Here is a 22,835-nt window from a genome sequence, read left to right on the forward strand (position 1 = left end):
AGGCCTTTTCAGGCCTTTCAAGTAACCATGTGCACAACTCAACACCCTAATCATTCTAAAAACGCGATTCCAACTATAAAATGTTCATGGGCCATGCATCGCTTTCCACATTGAGGATATTCACCTGCAATGGGAGTTTGGAAAGCATGGTCTATGTCTCCAGGATCACTTTTTGGAAGGAGTCAGGAGCTCAAAATTACTTTGATTGTAATATTTGAAATTATTTGGCTTTACCACTCTGATGCTCTCACAAGCACACACGAAGGTTTCCCAGAGGCCCCATGGTCCATGTTACTGAGCTGCGCAGATACAGATAGACAGAAAGCAAACCCGGCTTCTGCTGCTTGACGTTTGCAAGAGGGCACACGTCTGAAACTATGCCACTCTGCACACTGTTTTCTCTGTTTTGAAATATACTTATTTCTCATAAAATGTTATTTAGGTTACCATATCACAGGCTATTATTTTTAAATGAAATAATGGATAATTTTTATATGCCTGTTTAATTTCAAAAGTGTTGATAGAGGAGCACGCGCAAAGCCTCTGCAGAAGCCTTCTATAATTTTCAAGAGTGCGTAGAGGGGCTTCTTTACACGAAAGTCTGCTGCCTTCCGAGCTACATCTTTTCATATTTTGGCTGAGGATGGAGCCCAGGGCCTCACCGACTCAGGGTAAGAACTCTCTCCACGGCGCCCTTGCCCAGCCTTAAAGTATCATTTATTTAAATGGCTGCATCAGTCTATCTATCTGGAGTACCGTAATTCCACGAAGCCATAAAATTAGAATAAGATCCAGAAAGTTAAATTTGTGCAATCATTTTTAAAAATTGTATGCATGTGTACGGTCATGCGTTCTTGCAGTACTGGGGATTGAACCCCAGGCCTTCGCCTGGGCCGCATCCCGGCCCTCTTTAGTTTTGAGACTGGGTCTGTCTCGCTAAGTCTCTAAGTCGCCGGCGGGACTTGAATTCTCGGGATGGTCTTGCTTCAGCCTCCCTGCGTGGTGGGATTCCAGGCGCGCACCGCCCCGCCCGGGCACCTCGGTGACTCTCCCGTGGGGTGACTTTCCAGGCTGCTGGCTTGCTGCACAGGCCCCACCTCGCGAGGCGGCCACCGCGGGCTCTTCCTCCTTCCACTTCCTGCCAGTGGACACTAGGGAGGGGAAAGCTCGGACTCTGCTGCTTTAAGGCTGTAACACTGGGCCATCACCTCCCAGGGAAAGGGCACTTGTGGATCACCTAACGCTATAGGTTCTGTCGACTTATTCACCTCGCCGTTAGTTTAAAAAGCGAGTTTTTTGGAAGCCGGAGAAAGAACCGAGCGCGTCCGTGCTTCCCGCGGGGCCTGCGGAGAGGGCGTGGTTCACGGCAAGACTCCCCGATGGGCGTGTCTCGGGGAGGGCGTGGTCTTGGAGAGCGCTGGTGGGCGTGGCCTGCGGGCGGCGTGGGCGGGCGCGACTCCCCAGCAGGCGGCGGGCGCGGGCGTAGCCGAGTGCGGAGGACGCGGCGCGCCTGACTCTTCGCGGCGCTGAGGGGACGCGGCCTGGCCTGGCTCGGCGACGCGAGGACCGGGGGGCACGACGGGGGGCACGGCGGTGAGCGGGCGAGCCGGGCGGGCTTGGGCCTGTGCGGTGCGGGGCGGCGGGCTGGGCCTGCGCGGCGCGGGGCGAGGCCCGGCCCGGTGTCCCCGCGCGAATGAACGGCTTTCCCGGCGGCCGCGGCAGCGTCCCCCCTCGGGGACTCGGCCGTGCGGGAGCGGCGCGCCGTGGCCACGGGAGCGAGAGGCCGGGCTCTGAAGCTGAGAGCCGGTTCCGGTCAGTCTGGGTTCTGGCCCACTTTGTTTTCTGGGAATGCGCAGCGGCCCTGCGCCCGGCCCTGGGGTCGCAGCGGCGGCAGGAGTGGGGCGCAGATGGGCTGATGCCCCGCGACCTTCTGCCTGCGCTGGACCCGGGCCCCGCGAAGGCCCGCAAGCCGACCTTTACCCCTCGCTCGGGAGTTACTTTAATTGCCTGTGTTCGGGGAGGGGGGGGGTGTGTTTAACGCCCAGAAACTTACCTTGTAAAGGTTGAATCATTCTGTGGGCTGTTAAACCCCTGCCAGAATTTGTGCGGGTCGTTTTTATATTTGAACTATAATATCTTCTTAATAACTTTGAAGCATGTAACAGAAATGAAAGGATAGGTTTACATTTAATAAATTATTCAGTTATTAATGCAATTAACAATTGGCCGTCCCCCTCTGTTACTGGCTCGTTATTTGACTGCAGATTCCTCTCTTGGAGCCACTGTATTTCATTAATAACAGGCAAAATGAAATCGCCATAAATAATCATGAGAAGAATTTCCACAATTCCAGTATTTAAATAACTGGACTCGGGGCATAGTTTGGTGGGAGGCACTTGGGTGGCATGTACTGCTAGGCCCTGGGTAGAATCCCATGTGTAAAGCACACCTGCAGAAAGTGTTTTTAAATTGTTAAGACAGTAGTGGTGGTTTTCATATGGGTTCAAAGCTGAATAATAATGGACCTAAAATTAAAGTCGAATCGTCATTCAGTCTTTTGACATAACAGTAAGTCTTGGTTTCTGTGTGGGTGTATCACCCCCCCACACACTTGCGGTTGATTGAAAGTTGGTTTGTGTATGTCCAGCTTGCTGGGAGTTTTAGGTCATCTCGGCGGGAGAATCATGAAGTCACACTGCGTTGCTGCGCTGATGTTGGCAGGGCTGATGTTCCTCCTGTGGCTGCCAGGATCCCTGAGCTGCAACAAAGCCCTGTGTGCCAGCGACGTGAGCAAGTGCCTCATCCAGGTGGGACTGCGGAGGTTGGGTCTGTTAGGTGCAGTGGTGATGTATGTGTAGCACACAGGTGCAACTCGGGCCTGAGTGTTGGGTGCCAAACATCAGACCCTGAGGTACCGAATCATGGTGTGCTCCTGATTTTTACATCAGTGGTCAGATTCAGGGAGCTCTAGACCAACTGCAGTATCCAGCTTTATATCCCACATGCCACTCTAGGGGAAGAAACGCTCAGTCCAGATGAACTGAAGGATTTCCTTGTGTAATTTGGTTTATAGAGCACAGTCTTAATGACTCAGTGTTGAGAAACAAAATTAGCCAGCTAGTTAACAGGCAGTTGTACCCTAAGAATAAAGTATGCGTTTTCTGTTGTGTAACAAATTACAGCATAGTGGCAGCTTAGTGCAGTGAATATTATGTCGTGGAGTTTCTGAGGAGCATTTCATTTGGGGGTTCTGGCTTAGGTCTCACAGGTTGCAGGTAAGTTACTGGCTAGGATGAGAGAACCAGCTTCCAAGAGAGTTGAAAACAAGTTTACTAAGTTCCAGCCAGCCTTGCTTTTCATTTCTCCAAAAAGAACAGTGAGTTAGGCAGTTTGGCTAGGTTCACGTAGCTCGTAAGTCCTGTGGAATTTCATCTCTGACTCCAAAGTGCACTGTCTTTGCACTAAACATACTGGTCAGTTCTCTCATAAAGTTGTGAAAATTAGTGGCAGACTAATGTCTTCCATAGCAGGTTTCTTTTCCGCTCCTGTGTGGCCACTAGCAAGCTCTCGTCTATCAGCCTCCCTTTGATTACTAGCTGTGAGCTAAAAAGTCCAATAATTGCACATATGGGTTGGTTACCACTTACTTAAATGGTTGGGGCCTAGATGTGTTTCAGATTTTGAAACATTTGCATCTTGGGAAGGGATTGAAATTTAAATGGAGAATTCATATCCACCTCATACACCTCATTCATATCCACCTTGAGATTTTTTTATGCAGTGCTTATATTTTGTCAGACTCATCGGCTGAGGTTGGGTGTGGGATTTCCACAGTGACTTCATGGTGGTACTCACAAAAGGTTGGACTTCGGAGTATTTCAGGTCTTGAAACTTTGGATTAGAGGCACTCAGCCTATATTAGCAGTCTGTCTGAAGCTTGAGTCAGCTAACTCTTGACTATAATCCTCACTTGAGGTAATTGCATGTATCTACTAGAGTGATAATTATTTTGGTAGACCAAAAGCATTTTGTGCTTATTTCTGACATTTTGGTCCTTTTTATTAAGAATTCAAATTCTGGTTGCTCCCATCTGTTACGGCTTTATCTACATTACTCCCAACACCTCACACAGTCATAGGTGGGAATTTTCAGAAGTGTCTGGATCCAGAGTGTGAGATAACTAAATTAGTCCGCCGATCGGTTTAGTGCAGTTCTGGATGTGGGTAACAGGAAGACCTACCCTGAGTGCGGGTGGTACCAAGAAACAGGCTGGTAACCTGGGTGGGATAAAAGGCTCACACATGCTGCCACTTCCTGCCTGCCCTCCTATGGACTGTTTCTCTTTGGCCTTGGAGCTGCCCAACTATGGACTGAAACTTCTACAAACTATGAGCTAAAGTAAGCCTTTCCTCCCTAGCTTGTGGGTGTTGGGTATTTTGTCTTAGCAATGAAAAAGTAACTAAGACATTATTTCATACCCTTTACAATCTTTACTTTGCATTTCAAATCACTTAACTAGGGAAGGTGGTTGGTAAGTTGCTTGGCTTACACACTTTTTACTGTGGACATTTTCAAGTCTGAACAGAGGAGAGTATAATAAACTCAGCAGATAAATCAATCACTAACTCAAAGATACCCCTCATCTGTACTCTTCTACACCATCTACCCTAACTGTATTTTAATTTCAAGATAATCTTTTATTCTGTTTTACCCATAATACCAATGTGTATCTCTAACAGATAAAAACTCTTTAATGCAAAGCTATTAGATCAATATAATGACCTAAAAATTAACAGTAACTTGTCTGCTTAGGCATGTGCTGGCTCTGAGGTCTGTCATTTGCTTCTGAGGTACAGCTGTGCCATGACCAGATGGGGAATCTATGCCACCCCAGGTTCCAGTTCAACTTCATTATTAAAATTAAAGCCTTAGAAGCTTTGCTGTACCGGTCTGTAGGTGGAAATTCATGTAAATCAGAAATCCTCAACTTTTTTGGCACCAGTAACAGGTTTTATAGAAGACAGCTTCTCCATGGACAGTGAGAGCAGGGAGTTTGTGATGATTTAAGTACATTACATTTATTGAGCACTTTATTATTATTATATTGTAATATATAATGAAATGATTATACGGTTCACCATAATGCAGGGGAGCTCTGGACTTTTTTTTCTTGCAATTAGATGGTGACTCCATGGTGGCGTTTTGGTTACTGTCACTGCAGTAGAAAACTCTGGTTCACAAAGATAGGATGTTGAGAATGGAAGCAGGCTTTTTAGTGCTTTTGTGGTAATCTCGGGATATTCTACCTTGCCTCCAATGCAGAACATATGGAAATCTGAAATGGTCTCCAGCAGAGCACTATCATCAGCTCAGCCCACTGATGCTCTTCTGGCATGGCCAAAGTTTATTCACCTGGTTTATTCACAAGTGGGTCATAGATCCATTCTTTCCCAGTATGGGGTGTTTTATGGTTGGCAAATGAAGTTCAAATTTTTCTGGGAGGAGATTGGTAATTGTGTACCAATCAGGAGAAAGGAAGCCCTGGCTCAGTCTCTTTCAAAATCTCTCTAATATTTGAAAGATGTCAACAAATCCCCAGTGTTCATTTGTTCCCCCGAGGTGACGGATTGAGTTTGGTGGGCAGGTTGATTATATGTCACATAAATAAGCATATTTTATGTTCCATTCAGTTTTGCTGAGATGTGGTGTTGGTGGTGACTTTTTCTCAAAGAAGTTGGATTTTAACTGAAAGCTTTTTTTTTTTTTTTTGTCTTTTTCATTTTTCATTTTTTTTATCGGTACCAGGGATCGAACTCACGACGGCCTGCTTGCAAGGCAGGTGCTTATGCCGCTGAGCTAAATCCCCAGCCCCTTAACTTAAAGCTTTTAGATTTCTCTTGCCACTCACTGATAGTGTTTTGATGTGACTCTGCAAGCAATCATTTTTGAGGGCCTCGGTGCCATCAGCCCTCTGTGCTGTGTTAATTTCTGTTTGCAGCCTCTCCCCAGTGCTAGCATCACTGTCTCAGCTCCACTTCTGATCATCAGGAGCGCACAGTGTAGATCTTCACACATGAAGTTTGCAGTAAGGTCCGTAGTCTTATGAGAATATGAGCTGAGCTGATAGGAGGCAGAATGTAGGCTGTAATTTGAGTGATGGGGAGAAGCTCCCATTGCTTTCCCTGTTGCTCACCTGTTGTGCACCCCAAACTGATGCCAGATACCAGATTGGTGTTCCTTGACTTGAATCCCAGGGTATTTTTGCTTGTTCTTGTTGGTTGTTTTGTTTGTTTGTTTGTTTCCCTTGTGGTACTAGGAATTGAACCCATAGCCTTCACACTAATCTCATCCTCAGCCCTTTCTTATTTTGAGACAAGGTCTTACCTGACCTAATTGGTAAGCCTCCTGCTTCACCTTCCTGGAATGCTGAGAAGTATGCCACCACACCCAGACTCTCCAAGTCTATAACTTCTCTTAGTTACAATAATTAAAAATTACACTTTATTTAAAATGCTTTGCTTTTAAGGAGTTTATGTATTTATTTAGTCTTTTTGAGACAGAGTTTCACAATGCAGTTCTGACTGGTCTTAAACTTATAGCAATCCTCCTGTCTCAGCCCCTTGAGTTATAGGTGTATACCACCACATCCAGCCTCATTCTTCTCAATTTCAATCAATGATTTTTTTGCATTTAAAAAGTTTACGTTAGTCCATGTTTGTAGTACATAGTGATTATAGGTTAGATGAACACAGTGAAAAATAGAGCCCTGGACCCACTTCTCCCTGTTTCTCCTGGCGCCCATGAAGAGCTGCTTTTTCGTGTATGTCCACGGCTTCTGTGAGTGCTTTTTAGCCATGTAGCAAAATCATCCCCTTCTGCTGCTCTTTTGTGATTTCTCAGCCGTAGTTATAAGGCATCTCAGGCTTGGTGCCTGATGGGTACAGCTGTAGTTGGCTGCCTTCACCCCAGCTGCCAGTGGTCACTGTTTCCTGTTTATCTCTTGGTTACCTTTCTGCTTCTGTAGCATGTTGAACCTTTCTGACCTATCCTACCAACAAGACATATCATCTCTAGATTCCTGAGAACCAAGAATCAAGCATAGAAAAAAAATAGCCCCACTCTTTGCTTTTAAAATTTTCTTTTATATTGTGAAATGATTCAGGGTATAGTTTTATTTTATTTTGAGTTTTTTGAGACAGGTTCTAACTATGTTGTCCTTGCTTGAGTTAAAGATCCTCCCGCCTCAGCCTCCTAAATGTTGGGATTACAGATGTGTGCCACCATGTCTGGCTTTAAAATATAATTTTAGTTTTAAAAACAGCAGTGCGTTTCTTTAGGGACTCTGGAAAAGGGAGAGTTTATTGGGGCTGCAAACTTCTGGTCGGCCTGGGAACCTGCCAAAGGTCACCACTCTGCAAGTCATGAAAGACAAGAAATCTGCGTCCTTGCATCTATAAAGACTGCCCTCAGACTTTCTGCTTCTGGCACAACTTGCTGAGGGCTGCATGCACCTGTGGAGAAAGGACATTTCCTGAACTTCCTGGACTTCTGCTTCCGGGTCGTCAATGTTGGTGACACCTGTATTCAGAGGTGATCCCGGGAGCTCTGGAGCCCACTGTCTGAAGCTGAATCAGTTCGCACCTCCTGAGGTAGCCAGGGACGGGTGAACCCGTTCTGGGCTTCAGCACCCTCACCTTGCTGTGGAGCACCCCCCGGCCCTTGTGCTGAGGCCAGAGCTGGGTCACCCCAGGTCTCCGCTTGTGAATGCAGCTGCAGGTGTGTTCCCGCGCATAGAGACTTGTGTTTGGTTAGGTTACAGGGATTACACAAATCATGATCACTGTCTCGTCACACAGGGTACAGACGACATTTCCTTGGACAACCATGTCTTTCTTGAGTCGCTAACCATGTTGCTTTAGCTCACACCATCTGTCACTGCCGTTGACCCAGTTTTCCTCCCAGATGGAACCTTTGTTCTTGCTGATCCCAGCCCTGGCCGCGGCTCCGGTCTCCCGTCTGGGAGTGACTCTCCTCTGCTGTGTTCTCCAGGCCGTCCCACCGGGTTTGTTGGACTCCCTCTCATTCTATTAAATTTCCTCCTCATTTTGCTCTAGCTTGCCCTTGAGCAGTCTCGTAGGATGCATGTAGCAAGCCCTCCATATCCTCTCACCTGTTCCTGGTGGCTGGTTTGTGGAACACAGACTTCTTTGTTAAACTCTTCCCCCAGAACTTGGAAGCATTTTTCTGTCATCTGCTAGCATTCCACCCTGCAAGCGAGAAGGCGGATGTGGCATTTTCTGACTCTGTTGGTTATGTCTTCTTCTGAAAACACTGAGTATCTCCTCTGTCTTAGTTATTCTCCTCACGCCTGACTGGCCTTTTGGATAGGAGGAAGCATCTATTTGGAGCCCCTGGCATTTAACCCTAAGCCTGGTACAGGCCAGGCAAGTGCTTACCCCCACCCGTTTCCGCAGCCCTGCTGAGTTCTCTGTTTTGACCAACTGGGCTTGGTTCGCGTGCCTGGTGGCAGGCAGGGGCCCATCCTGTCTTTGGTGTATGGTTAGTCTGTCATCCCAGCATCACTGCTGTTTCCCTGGCGTGGTGTTGAAACCTCTTTCAGTCATCTGACCGTGAATGTCAGGGTTTGTTTCTGAGCTGAGTCTCGCTCCGTTGGCCACGTGCCAGTCTTTACTCCAGCACTGCTTAGCCTCTGTCACTGTAGCTGCTGGAACCATTAGCAATCAGGAAGCTCGAGTTTTGCAGCTTTGTTCTTCTCAGGATTATTTTGGCTGCTCTGGGTCCCTTGCAAGTCTGCGTGAGTTTCAGGGTCCCCTTGTCAGTTTCTATGGTAAACCCAGCTAGCATTTATCTTAACGTAATTGACCTTTTATTTGGAGGTAATGAGGATTGAACCAAGGGTGCTCTACCACAGAGCTACATCCCCAGTCCTTTTTTATTTTGAGAGAGAATCTTGTTCAGTTGCCCAGCTGACCTCAAACGTGCCTCTGCCTTTCTTGTAGGAGGGATTATAGATGTGTGCCACCACCTGATAATAGACTCTGTGTTTCTAGGTTTATAGAAAACTTGAGCAGAGACTATGGAGTCCCTTATGCCTCCCCACATGTGTCCCATATTATTAACGTCTTGCATTCGTGTGGTATACATGTTCCTACTGATTAACCAATATTGATCCTTTATCGGCTAGAATCCATAGTTTGCATCAGAGCTTATCTTTCTACCTTTCTATTGGTTTTGACAGTATAGAAATGTCATATATCCACCGTTACACTTCATCCAGAATAGTTTCACTGCCCTAAAACTCATCTGTTCTCCAACTTACTCTGCTGCAACCCAGTGTGGCATCTGAGGTTCTTGGGGTGAAGGACCAGGAAAGGATGAGAAAAATAAAGAAGAGACAAAGCGGGGGTCAGGGGGAGCCCTTATCCTCCTGATGGGAGGAAAGGAACTGCTCAACCACTGCAGCGTGTTTATTTATATACTAGGAAAGACGATGTCAATGTCAGCCCCTCTTCCTAGCAACCCATTGCTTGGATTGTCTAGGAGCTTGGTGTTCTCTTGGGCTGTAGCAACTTCTTCACCTGGCTGACCAGGGCGATCTTTGTTGTCTGGTAGGGTCATGTCTGGGTCATGCCCTAACCTCAATGGCTCCCAACATTATTTATCTTTCCCTACCTTTCCCGAAACTCCTAGCAGCCACTAATGCTTTTTTATTGTCTGCTATGGTTTGGATCTAAACTATTCCCCACACGTCTCATGTATTCAGAGATGGAACTTTGGGAAGGTGACTGGGTCATGGGAGGAGATACACCATCAGCGGATTGATCCATTTATGAGTTGTTGGCTTACTGTGCCCTTAGGAGGTGAAGCCTGGCTGGCGGCAGTCACTGAGAGTGAGAGCTGGAAGGGCGCTTTGTAGTGTTGTCTCCGGCTCCGCCCTTCTCTTTCTGCTTCCCGCCTGTGTTGGGTGAGCAGTTTTCCTCTGCTATGCCCTTCTACCATGTTTCTTCCTTGGAATCAGTAAAACAATGGGCTGAACCCCCTGGAAACTGAGGTAAACCTTCTCTCCTTCCAGTATTGTTCCCAAATAACTCAGTGGTAGATGACTTTATACATCATATATGTAGTTTTGCCTTTTTCAGAGTGGTTTGGAATTGGAATCACAGAGTAGCCTCTCACTCAGCAATATGAATTTATTGGCTCCAAGCCTTGCGTGGGGTAATGAATTGTTTCCTTTATTGCTGGGTCATGTTCTGTTGTATGTGCATAGGCACTGATTAATACTCCACTGTGTGGCTGTGCCAGTTTTTTTTAATCCACTCACCCACTGAAGGACATCTTGACCATGTCCATGACTGGTTAGTTATGGCTAATATTGCTATGACTTTCTGTGTGCAGGTTTATGTGGCCGTACAGTTTTAGCTGATTGGGAGAACACTGAGGAACTCAGTCTTGTCTATCCTGTCACACCTTCTTAGCTTCATTCTGAAAATTCCTTTGGTCTTACCTCTGGACACGTTCTACTGATTTTGTTTTTCATTTTAGCAATAACTTTTAAATTTGAAAAGTTCTTATTGCTTGCTTGTCAGTTGTTCACATATTGTATGGCAGGACTACGTGTAGTTTTGTAGGAAGCACCAAATCGTCTTCCATTGCAGATGTTCCGTTTTGCATTCTTAGCACATTGAATGAGAGCGAGCTCCTGGCACCCTGTGTCCTCACTAGCACTTAGCATCCTCAGTATTTGGACTTTAATGTTTTCATAGGTGTGTAATGGTGTTCATTTTATTTTAATTTTTGTCTAGGCTGGGGTTGTAGCTCAGTCAGTAGAGTGGTTGCCTAGCACACAAAAGGCCCTGGCTTCAGTCCCTAGCACTAGGAAAAAGCGTGTGGCATGTTTTGTGTGTGCACGTGTGCGCATGTAAGATTTTCAACTTCCTTGTGACCTGGTTTGGAGCATCTTTTCAAGTGATTTTTTTTAACTATGGGGGTGTATCTTTTAGCGATGTGTGTGAAAGGCTTTTGTCCGTTGCTCAAATCAGATTGTCTGTTTTCTTACTGTTGAGTTTTAAGAGATTTTTTTTATGTTTTAGATTCACAAGTCTGTATCAGATAAGATTTTTGCAAACATTTTCTCATAGCCTGTGGCTCATCATTTTATTCATTAAATTTTTGTGTTCATGTTTTTTGCAGAGCAGAAGTTTTTGAGCTTTTCGGTTGTTTCTTTCCCCAGTTGTGGCTTTGAGATGGCCAGGTGCACTGTGATAGGCATTGCGCTGAATCTGTAGGTCTGTGTGGGCAGCATCAGGTCTTCTAATTTGTGAACATGAAGGTATTTCCTTTTCTTAAGATTTTCTTTAATCATTTTCAATAATACTTTGTTGGAGGTGGTTTTTGTGGCCATAAGTCTGCAGGGTTTTTGTGGTATACTGGTCTTGCATTTTTGTTAAATTTATTCATAAATATTTGTATTCTTTTTGATACTGTTGCCATTGGAATTGGTCTAATTTCATCTTTTGGATCATTCCTTGCTTGTAAATAGTCTATTAGATCGTATCTATTCTATTACACTTTCTTAACTTTATTTTGGAAATTTGTTTGGCCTTGCCTTTGAACACTTTCTACTGACTTTTTTTTTGGTACCAGGAATCAAACTTACCAGGCAGGCACTTATGCCACTGAGCTAGAGCCCTAGCCTTTTTTTTTTTTTTTTTTTTTTACATTTTAGCAACTTTTAAATTTGAAAAGTTCTTATTGATTGCTTATTAATTGTGCATAGTAATGCTTTTCACTTGTGTGTCTAAGATCATTCTTTTTTTTTTGTACCAGGGATCAAACTCATGACCTCATGCTTGCCAGGCAGGCACTTATGCTGCTGCTGAGCTAAATCCCCAGTCAAGATCATTCTCTTAGACTCTCGGAGGATACTTGCTGGTGTTTTTAGTGCTGGTACACTACTGGTACATGGCTGGTACGCAGCTGGTACACGGCAGCTGGTACACGCTAGTGCGTGGCTTGTACACAGCTGGTACGCAGCTGGTACATGGCTGGTACACAGTCCCGGTGTCTCCTGGACTGTCTGCTTCTATGGAGACCCATTTTCTTTTTACTTGTCCCTCCACAGCAGTGCTCCCAAGGCTGTCCGCATGCAGGCCTGGAGGAGTCACTGGGGATAGGGAGGCCTGGGGTCCTGGAGTGGGTTCCCTAGAGAGTGCTCTCAGGTTGTTTGTATTGGCCCGTTTTGTTGCTGTGGGTGCTGGTGAGTCACTGACCTCTTTTTATATAAAGCCTGGTTTTCTTTCCAGAGGCCTTAGTATGTAGGTAACCTGACTGATGTGATGGAAATTTGAACCTTAACACCGAGTTTTGATCCCTTCTCTTTCACTGAAGCACAGATTGGCTCTATGCCAGTCATCCCTACCTGGGTACTCCTGATGGCTTCAGGGCGTCCCCTGGATTGTGTTCCTAATTCAGGACAGGCCCGTACTTCCAAGAAGTTCTCAGAGTGACTGATGACCCAAAGAGGCTGGGCAGTGTTGCGGCCTTGCTCTCCTCTGGGATGCGTGGCGTCATCACTAAGGCCCGCTACACAGCAGGGCACGTGTATGCTGACATTGTTAGAAGAAATAGCAATAGCTATTCTTCAAACTTTCTGATAAGTGTACTGAAATGACTGAAGGGAGCTTAAGTACTCTAAGAAGGACAAATATGGTATGTTATAGAAGTGTTTTGGAAGATACTACTTCCTTCCCAGAGAGTACAGAGTTTCACTCTGGGTGGCTGGGTTTGAACAGTACCTGCAGTGTTGAAATGCTGCATCAGGAGGATAATTCAGAACATTTGTTTACATTGACCTCGCTATACTCCTGACATGACTGAGTATAAAAAGTTCACCCTGGAAGCTCATAGTTATATAAATATTTTTTACCAGGCTCTAGTCATTCCTGTTCCTCCTACAGGGTGTTACATATAAGGGTGGTCCTGCTATAAATATTTACCTTGTGCCTCTGACTGGAAAGAAACCTACCTAACTTTAAACATCAAGAGAGTAAAATTGTTGTGTTGCATAATGAGTGGTTTAGCTATCTCAGGGAGAAATTGGTGTGGAGCATTTTGCTTTTAACAAGATCATTACTATTTGAACTTTTTGTTTGTTTTTAGAAGACCTTTAAAAATGTGGGTCAGTATTAGGCTCTAGCCTGTTACGTTACCTTTCTGTCACTGTGAAAAATCTCCAAGTCAACCAGCTTAAAGAAGAAAAGATTATTTTGGCTCACAGTTTGATGTTGGACCATGGTCTCTTGGCCCAGTTGCTGTGGGCTGGTGGCCACAAAGTGTGTCATGGTACAGGACGCTGCTCAAGTCATGGTGATCAGGAAGCGAAAAGAGACAGAAACAGGCAGAGCCAGTACCCTCTCAAGGCTACACCCCCAGCAATCCCCCTTCTTCCCTCTAGGCCTCACCTTTTAAAGGTTCTACCATTTCCTGATGGAACCATAGGTTGGGGACCAAACTCTCAACACATGTACTTTTGGGGGACATTGAGAATCCCAGCTATCACCTGTCAAATTCACCAGGTCCTTTTTCACCCTATTTTCCGAAGGGAGTAAAAGCTCATATTGCTTTGTAAGTACTTGTGGCTGGTGTTTATGATCTAAATATTATAGTTGATGAGAACAGCACAGTTCCCAGGTTATGGTGCACCATCCGATCACTTTCCTGCTTGCTTGACACAGCCATCCATGACCTTCTAGAAAGGTGACTCTGGGGGCTGGGGATTTAGCTCAGTGGCATAAGTGCCTGCCTTGCAAGCAGACAGTCGTGAGTTCGATCCCTGGTACCGATAAAAACGAAAAAGACCAAAAAAAAAAGAAAGGTGACTCTGCAGGAACAGACAGGTGGCGCAGCAGGGCTCCACACCCAGCATAGGAAAAGCTCCTGTGGTGAGAGGAGTCTCCACCCAGGCGTGGCAGCTGTTCGTGGGATGTGCTTGTCAAGAGCCACAGGACTGCCACCTAGGAAGAACGGGTCCCACCTGTGTGCAGTGTACCACAGTAAGCCTGGCCAGAACCTCTGGCAAGGTCAGAGAACACTTTATGTGTCTCACCCTAAAAACCCGTGGAGTTTCCACTGTATAAAAAAAAAAAAAGACAAACCACCAGGAAAACCGAAAGGTTATCTCAGTGCTCGCTGGTATTAAAGCAGCACAGCACCTTGTGCTTCTAACTCTGAAACCACAGTCCTCTATTTGACCTTTAAACAGCACAGAGCTTTTATAAACTGACAAATATGCATAAGCACCTGCCTTGCAAGCGCATGGTCGTGAGTTCGATCCCTGGTACCGATAAACTGACAAATACTTTGTTCTTTACAAAGAAACAAAGCAGTGCTAACGAAAAGTATAGAATATAAAAGTTTATGTTGTTAAAAAGAATTGCCTAACGGGAGGATTGTTGTGAGTTCAAGACCAGCCTGGGCTACTAAGTGAGCTCAAGGCCAGTCTGAACTGCATAGTGAGACCCTGGCATAAAAAGACAAAAAAAAAAGAAAAAGAATTGCCTAAATATAGAAAAAGACCCAGAAGGAGTTACATCAAAATATTTGGGACAGTCTATGTTTGGATGATAGGGCAATAAACGATTTATTCTCCTTTCTGCTTCTACATGTTTTCTAATTTTTGAGTGGAAAATATTCTTAAAATGACAGGCATTTAATTTGTCTAGTGCAACTTTTTAAGATGCAGCTTTATTACTGATTGTACAATAAAGATACCGAAACACTCAAACTTAAATTAAAAGCCTGATGTGATGTACACCTGTAATCTTAGCACTCTGGAAGGCTGAGGTAGGAGAATCCTAAATTCAAGCCCATTCTGGGCAGGTTAGCAAAACCCTGTCTTAATAAATAGAGAGCTGCGCACATACAGCTCAGTGAGAAGGTCCCAGCTTTAATTTCTGGTAGTGGAAAAAAAATGAAGTTAAGCAAACTCTTAAGTATTTATAATATCTTGATCTAAAATAAGCAGGACTGTAAGAGCAAATTTAAGTAACTGTATTGTTAAGAATCAGTCATCACATAATGTTAGATTGCAACTATGCTGACATGACTTTTCAACCTTTACTTAGGTCAAATGGGCATTTAATAAAAACAGGTAAAACATCCTCAAATAATCAGCCCTTACCCAAAATCAGCATAACTGTGATGAGCTTCAGCTCCCCAGCTGCACTCTGACCTGTCAGTGCTCTGTGAATGGGTACCCTCCACAGAGCTTGACTGTGCTTGTTTCTAACTGACCTGTAGATTTGTGTCCTGAAACGAGCATCAGTTTGGTGAGTCTGCACCGACGACAGGATGAGTAAAGCAAGCCACAGGTTCACACGCACATCGGAGCAGGAGGGCATCCCTACGCGTTCTTGACTGTGTGCAGCTGGCCGCAGACCTCCACTGATGTCACCTGTTCACTTGCCTTTACTCAGCGACCCAGCCTGGACTGGACATGGCCAAGCCGACTACAGCTGGGGTGTGCTTTGCTTCACCCCACCCCGGTAGAGGCTCCTGTTGGCCTGGGTGCAGAGCCCTGCCACCAGACCTGTCTGGCCTTCTAGAAGGCCACGTGGTAGCTGGGACCGTGCAGCGTCGAGCCCACCCTCCCCTGCAGGACATGGTTCTTACATTGCTCAAGGGCCACAGGCCAGGCTTTGGCTCTGCTGCTGATGGAGGTGAAGTAATTTCCAGCTTTCAGTGACATAAGGACATTGCCGACCTGATCAGGTCTCAGTATGGACCTGTGTGCCCAGCTCATTTGAGCGGCTTCTTGGGGATGGCCTTGCCAGGTCACCAGAACATTTCCATATTCCTTGTCCCATACGGGAAGATCCAGAAATATTGTTGCTCTTATCACTGAGCAGCAGACTCGAGGTATTCCCAGCTACAGCTTCTGGGCCTGAGGACATCACACCCGGCCCCCAAAGTCCACCTTCTCGAGTCCGTGTGAACCCCGCTGTTGCTTCAGTGCGGTTGCCTTGTGTGAGCAGCAGGACTGATGGCAGCACCGCCCCACACACCTCGGCAGCTGATAGAGCCTGGGGACGTTGGTCAGTGAAGGAGCTTCCCCCTATGTTGGGTTCCATTTCTGACCCGGATCTTATTTCATTTATTTTTTTCTCCGTGGTGGTATTAGAGTTTGAACCCAGGGCTTTTTTTGGTTTTTTATTTTGAGATAGAGTTTTGCAGAGTCACTAGATTGTTCATGCTGGGCTCAGACTTGCAGTGTTCCTGCCTCAGCCTCCTAGTGTGCTGGGATTATAGACATCACACCACCAATCCTGACTTGGATGTTTATGCAGTAAATCTTAAATCATGAAGTCTGTTAGTAGTTAAGTCACTGTCTCAATTCATTTTACATAAAGGATTAAGGTCTCACCAGAATGTTAGATGTTTGTAAAGTCTTTCTCTACAGTTGGTTAAATAGTTAAATAAAATTTCTGTCTTTTGGCATTCAGAAATTGAGAGTCTGTCATATTGTAGGTCTTCCCTAATACAAATGTAGTAAAATATGTTTTAAAAATGATTAGCCTCTTGGCCAGAACTTTCCAGACTGCCAGATTTTCACTTCTTGTCAGCTTTAGACAGTTCGCAGGGTTCTGGCGATGCTGGGGTTGGTAGAGAGGACAGTGCAGAAAAGTAACTTCATTTTCTGTGTAACATGAGTTTTCACTTTTTCCCCCTCATGGATGTAGTGAACCACATGATTATCAGGCTCTAAGAACATCTAGTGTCACACTGTCTCTGCAAGGCTGAGAGGTCCCTGGAGCTGAGAAGGGGGCGTGACCCACCCTATCCACAAGATAGGTTTGCAGGTGTGCTGACTCCCAACCTGGAAAAAGAATTCTCGGATGTGTCAGTGGGCAGTATAAAGGCCTTTACTAGGCAGAGTTAAAGCACACTGGACAAGCAGGTGTGGGCCCCAAGAGAGAAACAGGCATTGTTTCCTGGGACAGGACCTTTTGTGCTACTCACCCTGGAGGCAGCTGACCCACCTGACAGGTATGGGTCTGTTTTGTTTGTTTGTTTGTTTGTTTGTTTAAGGTAGTTAATTTAGCATCTTTGGGTTCTTTCAGCCAGTTCCTTTATCTTAAGATCAGACGCCTTAGGTTACTTTGGGTCCCCTAAGTTGCAGTCTTCTTTAAGTACAATTTTGAGTTCACGATTGTCCTTTTTTTTCTTTAAATGCTAGGGATGGGGCTGGGGATTTAGCTCAGTGGCATAAGCACCTGCCTTGCAAGCAGGCGGTCATGAGTTCGATCCCCAGTACCAATAAAAAAATAACTAGGGATCGAACTCACAACCTTGTGCTTTCCAGGCAGGTACTTATACCACTGAGCTAAGTTCCCAACCCTCTTGACTCCTTTCTACCTACTTCACCCCACCCTCTACAGGACTCCAATCCCTTATTCTTAATGGGTGCAGAAGGACCAACGGTCCATCTTCTTACTGCTTCAGGCCTAGAAGGGAGGCTGATCTTGGCCAGGGATCAGAAGCCTCACCCTGGATGATCTAAGGAGACAAAGGAGAATGGGTTTTGTTACTTGATTTGTGTAGGAAAATTACCAAACCACACCAAAGGAGAACTCTTTGCACCAAGGAGATAAAAGGAAGCAGTGTACTATTGCAGGATAATTCCACAACGGCTACAGCTCTGAGTTTACAGAGAGCTCAGCTTATATAGAATTTAGAAGTAGGAGGTACAAAGCAGGTGACAAACTGTTACATAATTGGCTACATGTATTGAGTTCTATATTGACAGGCTAGTCTTGAGCAAATTGGTTGAAACACAGGAATTGTTTATCATTATATAGAAACACTTGGGGAACAAGGGTGGGGCCCTTACAGGGTGGGCACAGTTAAAGAAGTCCCCATAGAAACATCAGAGGAGGGCCCTTACAGAGTGTCCTTGACTAGCCCAGTGTGCTTTAAGGTAGACAGTTCCCCTGACTCTGTGTTTATCAGAGGTGTGCAGCTGGGCTTTAGACACTGTCAAGGTCCGTTGAATTAAGCAGAAGCAGCAGAAACTTGGTCAGAGACCTCTAATTGATCATGAAATACATATCAGCTTGCTATTTTATAAATGTGTTCTTACCTTGTAATTGTACCTCCGCATGATGAACCTCATCTCAGTGGTACCGAAAAGAGGGCAAAGACAGCAAGTCATGGTGCTTAAGCTTCGTTAGATCCATGCTGCCACGTTCTTGACAAGGCCAGAATTCCCATGTCTCGATGCCAGGTAGCTCTGATTTGAATTCAGTCCTTCCCACGGGTTGCAGTGGTACCGCCAGCACGTGACCATCCCGTTGGGCTGATGGTACTGCTTCTTTGATTACAAGAATACAAAGACAAGTGTTGATTTAGAGATGAGATTTCATCGTACTGTGGTTCCTTAATGAAAACATTAAAATGGTGTAACAGTTGTAATACCGCTAATTTATGGTATGGTAGTTGTAAATGCATGTTATATACACCCTCAATGGGGTACTTGTAAGATTTCATATAAAGATTTCCATGTTTAGAGAATTAATTCTTAATAAACCATGAATGTAAAATTTTTAAATTATGAAATGAATACATTAATAATTATTGTAATGGTATTTTGATTTGTATGAATTTTATATATTATAAATACATATATTTATATTTGTAATTATTATTTGGTAATTATTATTACAGTAATTATTTAAATTCAAGCAACAATCCAGTCCTTTTATAGTGTTTTGTTTTTAGTAAAAAGACATAGAAGTGATTAGATCTGTGTACCACCAGAGGTGCAAGCTACCCCATGAGACAGTCATGCATGTTCTACCGGTGGTTCAAGCCGGCACAGGGAACATGTAAAATATTGGTGAATTATACGAAGTTGACAAAGCTAGGTGCCATTTGGCATAAGCCCTTTATCTTTAATGTTAATGGCTGTTTGTTTTAAGGTGTTACCCCAAATACAACAGGTAGAGCTTAACAGCATGGAGACTCTTTCCTGTTTGTTAAAAAAAATGTAATCTACAAAATTTTAATTATAACAGTGACAAAAGGGTGCACTAAATATATCTTATGTTTTTGTGATTACTGGGCCATTAAAAAAATTTTTTTACTCTAAAAAGTCCTGAAGGCTTTTTATAAGCCAGCTAAAATAACATAATGAAAACATATTAAGTAGCTAGAGGACACATTTTCATTCAGACTGGCCAGTTGGCCTGGGAATCAGACTTCTCTTGGCTCTAAGTTACAGGTGCAGCAGGGGCTGGCCAGCAGCTGGCTGGTGTTTGGAGTCTCTACCCTAGCTTTCCATGTTCTGTAGAACTAGTGCTTTAATTTTTTGTTATATTTTCCTGCTGGGTGGTTAAGACCAAGTCAAAGTAAGACCTGTGTTAGTCTGTATATTTATTGTCAAGGCTGTTATGGTTCCTCAGGCATCACTTTTGGGACCATGTGAGAGTCCATTAACGCTTCTGGGTTTTTGTTTTGGTTTTGGTACGGGCACTCACTGCTGAGCTATATTCCCAGTTCAGTATCTCTGGTTTTTCCTCTGCCAGTTGTGTCTCTGCCAGGATGGGCCATGGTCTTGCTTGGCCAGAGGGCGTCCTTGGAAGTGTGGGAATGCTTCCCTCTCCTGGTCCCTCCTTTCAGCACAGTGCCTGCTGACTGACTCCCATCCTCTGGAACCCAACAGTCTCCCTGCTCAGGAGGTTGACTGACTCACCAGACTTTTAGGATCCTTTTAGCAGGATTGCATCATGCACTGGTTCTGGCTGGCCTCGGGGGCCAGGGCCAAACCATTGGCTGTCCTCTTAGCCCAGGTCTTTCTTAGTGTTGGTCTCCAAGCCTTGGTTGTTGAGCCCAGAAGGTCAGTTGCTCCAGTCTTGAAGTAGAATAGCAGACCTTAGATATTCTAATTCTGTCTGTTGGACTCTTGGACAGATAGAATCCACACTACCTCTGAAAGCAAACGCTGAACGTGGTCAATAGAAGAGACAGCTATTCTCTAGTCAGATTTGCCCTGCAGGGGATGGCTGCCATCTTAATGTGCTATTGAGGTTGTCTCTTAGAAGTCTTGTGTTTGTGGAATGCTAACAGATGACAGTTATGAAGTATTATAAAGAAAATTTAAAATCAAGAGTAAACATGTTAGAATAACAGCTACAATGACATTATTATATTAGAACCATTAGGTTCATTTTAGTATCTAAAGATGCATTTAAATTCTCAGTTTAGTATGAAATACGGTGTTACCTCAGTTCACAAACTTAATTCATTGCATGATTCTGGGGAAGCTGGCCATGGTCATGGCCATCACCTGATGCAGAGTTCACAAACAGAAGCAAACTTGTGCCAGTGACATCAGTGTTTATCAAGTCGAACATTCTTGTTTGCCGACATGCTCTGCAGATGGCTGATACCTAGTCGCATCTTCAGAGTGATACTCCCTGAACTGCGTGATGTTCTGGTACTTGGAGCTGTCATAATACTACTCCATTACAGTCACAAACACAAGCCTGGACAAGTCCATCAGTATGCATGGTTTTGTTTGCATGGCAGGGTATTCTCCTACGTTATATATTTCCAAGGGCTTAAACACTTGGGGATCATAAATGCATTTAATATACCGTGAGGTTATACCACAGCTATGTGGAAGCTAACCATGTTCTTTCTCTCCAAGGAGGAGTGTTAAGCCCTTATGGTGGTGTGTGCCTGGAACCTCGGCACTCAGGGAAGTTGAGCCAGGAGGAGCACAAGTGTGAGCCCAGCCTGGGCCACCAAGTGAGACCCTGTCTCACGCACAAAATGGGTGGGGCACGCAGCTCAGTGCAGAAGCCCAGCCGCTGGGGGGGCAGGGAGTAGCCTTGGAAACGTTAAGCTTTATATTTGTTTTTCCAGTGTTTAAAACTTGGAACATCTAACGGCAGCTGGAGTCACAGCACCCGTTTACTCTTTGAATGCTGTGTACATTCACAGCTTACTGATGAATGAGTAGTGACTGCCTTGCTGGGCGCTCAGTGAGGTTCAGGATAATGCATGTGAAACAGCATGATGCCCGTCAGGGTTAAACAGCGTGCCTGGGCTTTGGAGGAGGAGGAGGCAGTGAGTTACTGGAAGCTTTGAATCAGTCAGTATTTTGGACTTGGGCGAACACTGTTTGGCTTAACCACACGTTCCGTGCAACTGAGCAGTACCCAAGTTTAGTCACGGAGAGGTTTGGAAAATACATAAATATCCTGCTGCAAAGAGAAGTTCACGTTTCAGCTCACTGTGTGTTCTGCTTAAAGAGGAGGGTCTGTGAGCTACCATGGCACTAAACAGAAGTGGCAGTTCCATGGTGAGGGTGCTCAGTTGGAGGAGGCAGAGACTCCAAGGCTGCTTCTGACCATTGTACAGCTCAGTGACAGTGACAGATTTTTGTAGTAGTGAAATGCTTATTCCTCTAAATTACAATCATTTTATTAGAAATGCATAGGAATTTACCAGAGTGGGAGGAATTTGGCTGACTTTTTATTCCTTTCTATTCTAGTAGACATTTCCCAGAGGCTTTTATAATTTAAGGTAACATTAAAAATACACTTTTTTTCTGGAGATTTAGCTGAGCAGCCTAAGCACCTGCCTGGCAAGCACAAGGTTGTGAATTTGATCCTTCTTACTAAAAAAAGTACATTGTTTGGATCTGTGGGTCTTACTCTGCTGCTCAGGTTACTCTAGAACTCTTGAACTCAAATGATCCTCCTGCCTCAGCCTCCTGCATAGCTGAGACTATTCAGATATGTGCTACCACATCTGCTGAAGCATCTCTTTTAATCTTGACTCTTGTGTTTCTAATTATAGATTTATTTTTTTCTTCATAACTGAAATATCTAGAGGTGAAGTGTTTTAAATGACCTGAATAAGAGAGTCTGGTTGACTTAAATGGGGTAATTTTTTATGTAACTGTTGATGCAACACGGTTACATTTTGAGTTGTTTCTCTTTTGTATTTCCAATACTTGAGTTCAAAGCACTTGCAGGTGTTTTTGATATTCAGGAACATTCATCCTCATGCAGTTTGCTTGCTACCAAAACAATTAAAGCACAGGCTTCCAAGTATGTCCACAGCCAAGTGTCAGTCAGCTATCTGCAGGCAGAGAGGGAAGAGGCGGGGAGAGGGCTCCTTCAGGGAGCTGTGCTCCACTGCCTTTTGCAGTGGTTCTCACAGAATTCACTATGTCATTTGGTTTCTTGCTTAAAAACAGTAGTCATGTGCAGCGGGTATAGCTCAGCAGCACAGGTCTGCCTGGTAAGCTCAAGTTCCCAGTTCGATCCCCATACAAAAAAAAAAAAAAAAGCCTACAAAGCACAGTAGTCATAAAGCAAATACTGCCTATACATTTTTGTTCTCTTTTGTTTTGTTTTGGGGGGGTTATTTTGTTTTGTTTTGAGACAGAGTCCCACTGTGTAGTGCAGGTTGGCCCTCATGTAGCCCAGACTAGCCTTGAATTCTCCTGCCCCAGCCTCCCAAGTGCTAGGATTATAGGCCTGCACCACCACAGCCCACTCATCTCCGCACTCTTTTTTTAATTTTTTTTAAATTTTATTAAAGGAGAAAAAGAAAAAAGAAAAAAAAGGTTACAAGTTATACAGAATTTCAGAAAAAATAAACAGTAGGAAATCACTAGTTAATAGATTACATATTGTCATCTTAGAAATAGTTGTTCAGTTTACAAAATTAAAGCATATAAAGTGGACATTCAAACAGTGAGACTGCAAACAGTTCTGTTCAATGATCCAACAAAACTCAGTAAT

The 22,835-nt window shown here is 44.6% G+C and overlaps 1 protein-coding gene across 6 annotated transcripts in view; it reads left to right on the forward strand.

The window, feature by feature from the left end:
- Positions 1-1,435: 1,435 nt before the first annotated feature.
- Positions 1,436-22,835, forward strand: part of Twsg1 (twisted gastrulation BMP signaling modulator 1) — a 65,248-nt gene continuing 43,848 nt past the window's right edge. For 4 of the 6 annotated variants that reach the window (XM_063231978.1, XM_063231979.1, XM_063231977.1 and 1 more), the window contains exons 1-2: positions 1,689-1,812; positions 2,648-2,807. In XM_063231978.1, coding sequence (XP_063088048.1) covers positions 1,694-1,812; positions 2,648-2,807 — 279 coding nt within the window. In that variant the 5' untranslated portion in view covers positions 1,689-1,693. Of the gene's footprint in view, positions 1,594-1,688; positions 1,813-2,647; positions 2,808-22,835 lie in introns of those variants that run through there. The other 2 variants (XM_063231980.1, XM_063231975.1) reach the window with 2 other exon arrangements.

This window comes from Cavia porcellus, unplaced genomic scaffold (genome assembly GCF_034190915.1).
Source record: "Cavia porcellus strain 051 isolate PalLab524CR breed Dunkin Hartley unplaced genomic scaffold, mCavPor4.1 scaffold_20, whole genome shotgun sequence".
NCBI lineage: Eukaryota > Metazoa > Chordata > Mammalia > Rodentia > Caviidae > Cavia > Cavia porcellus.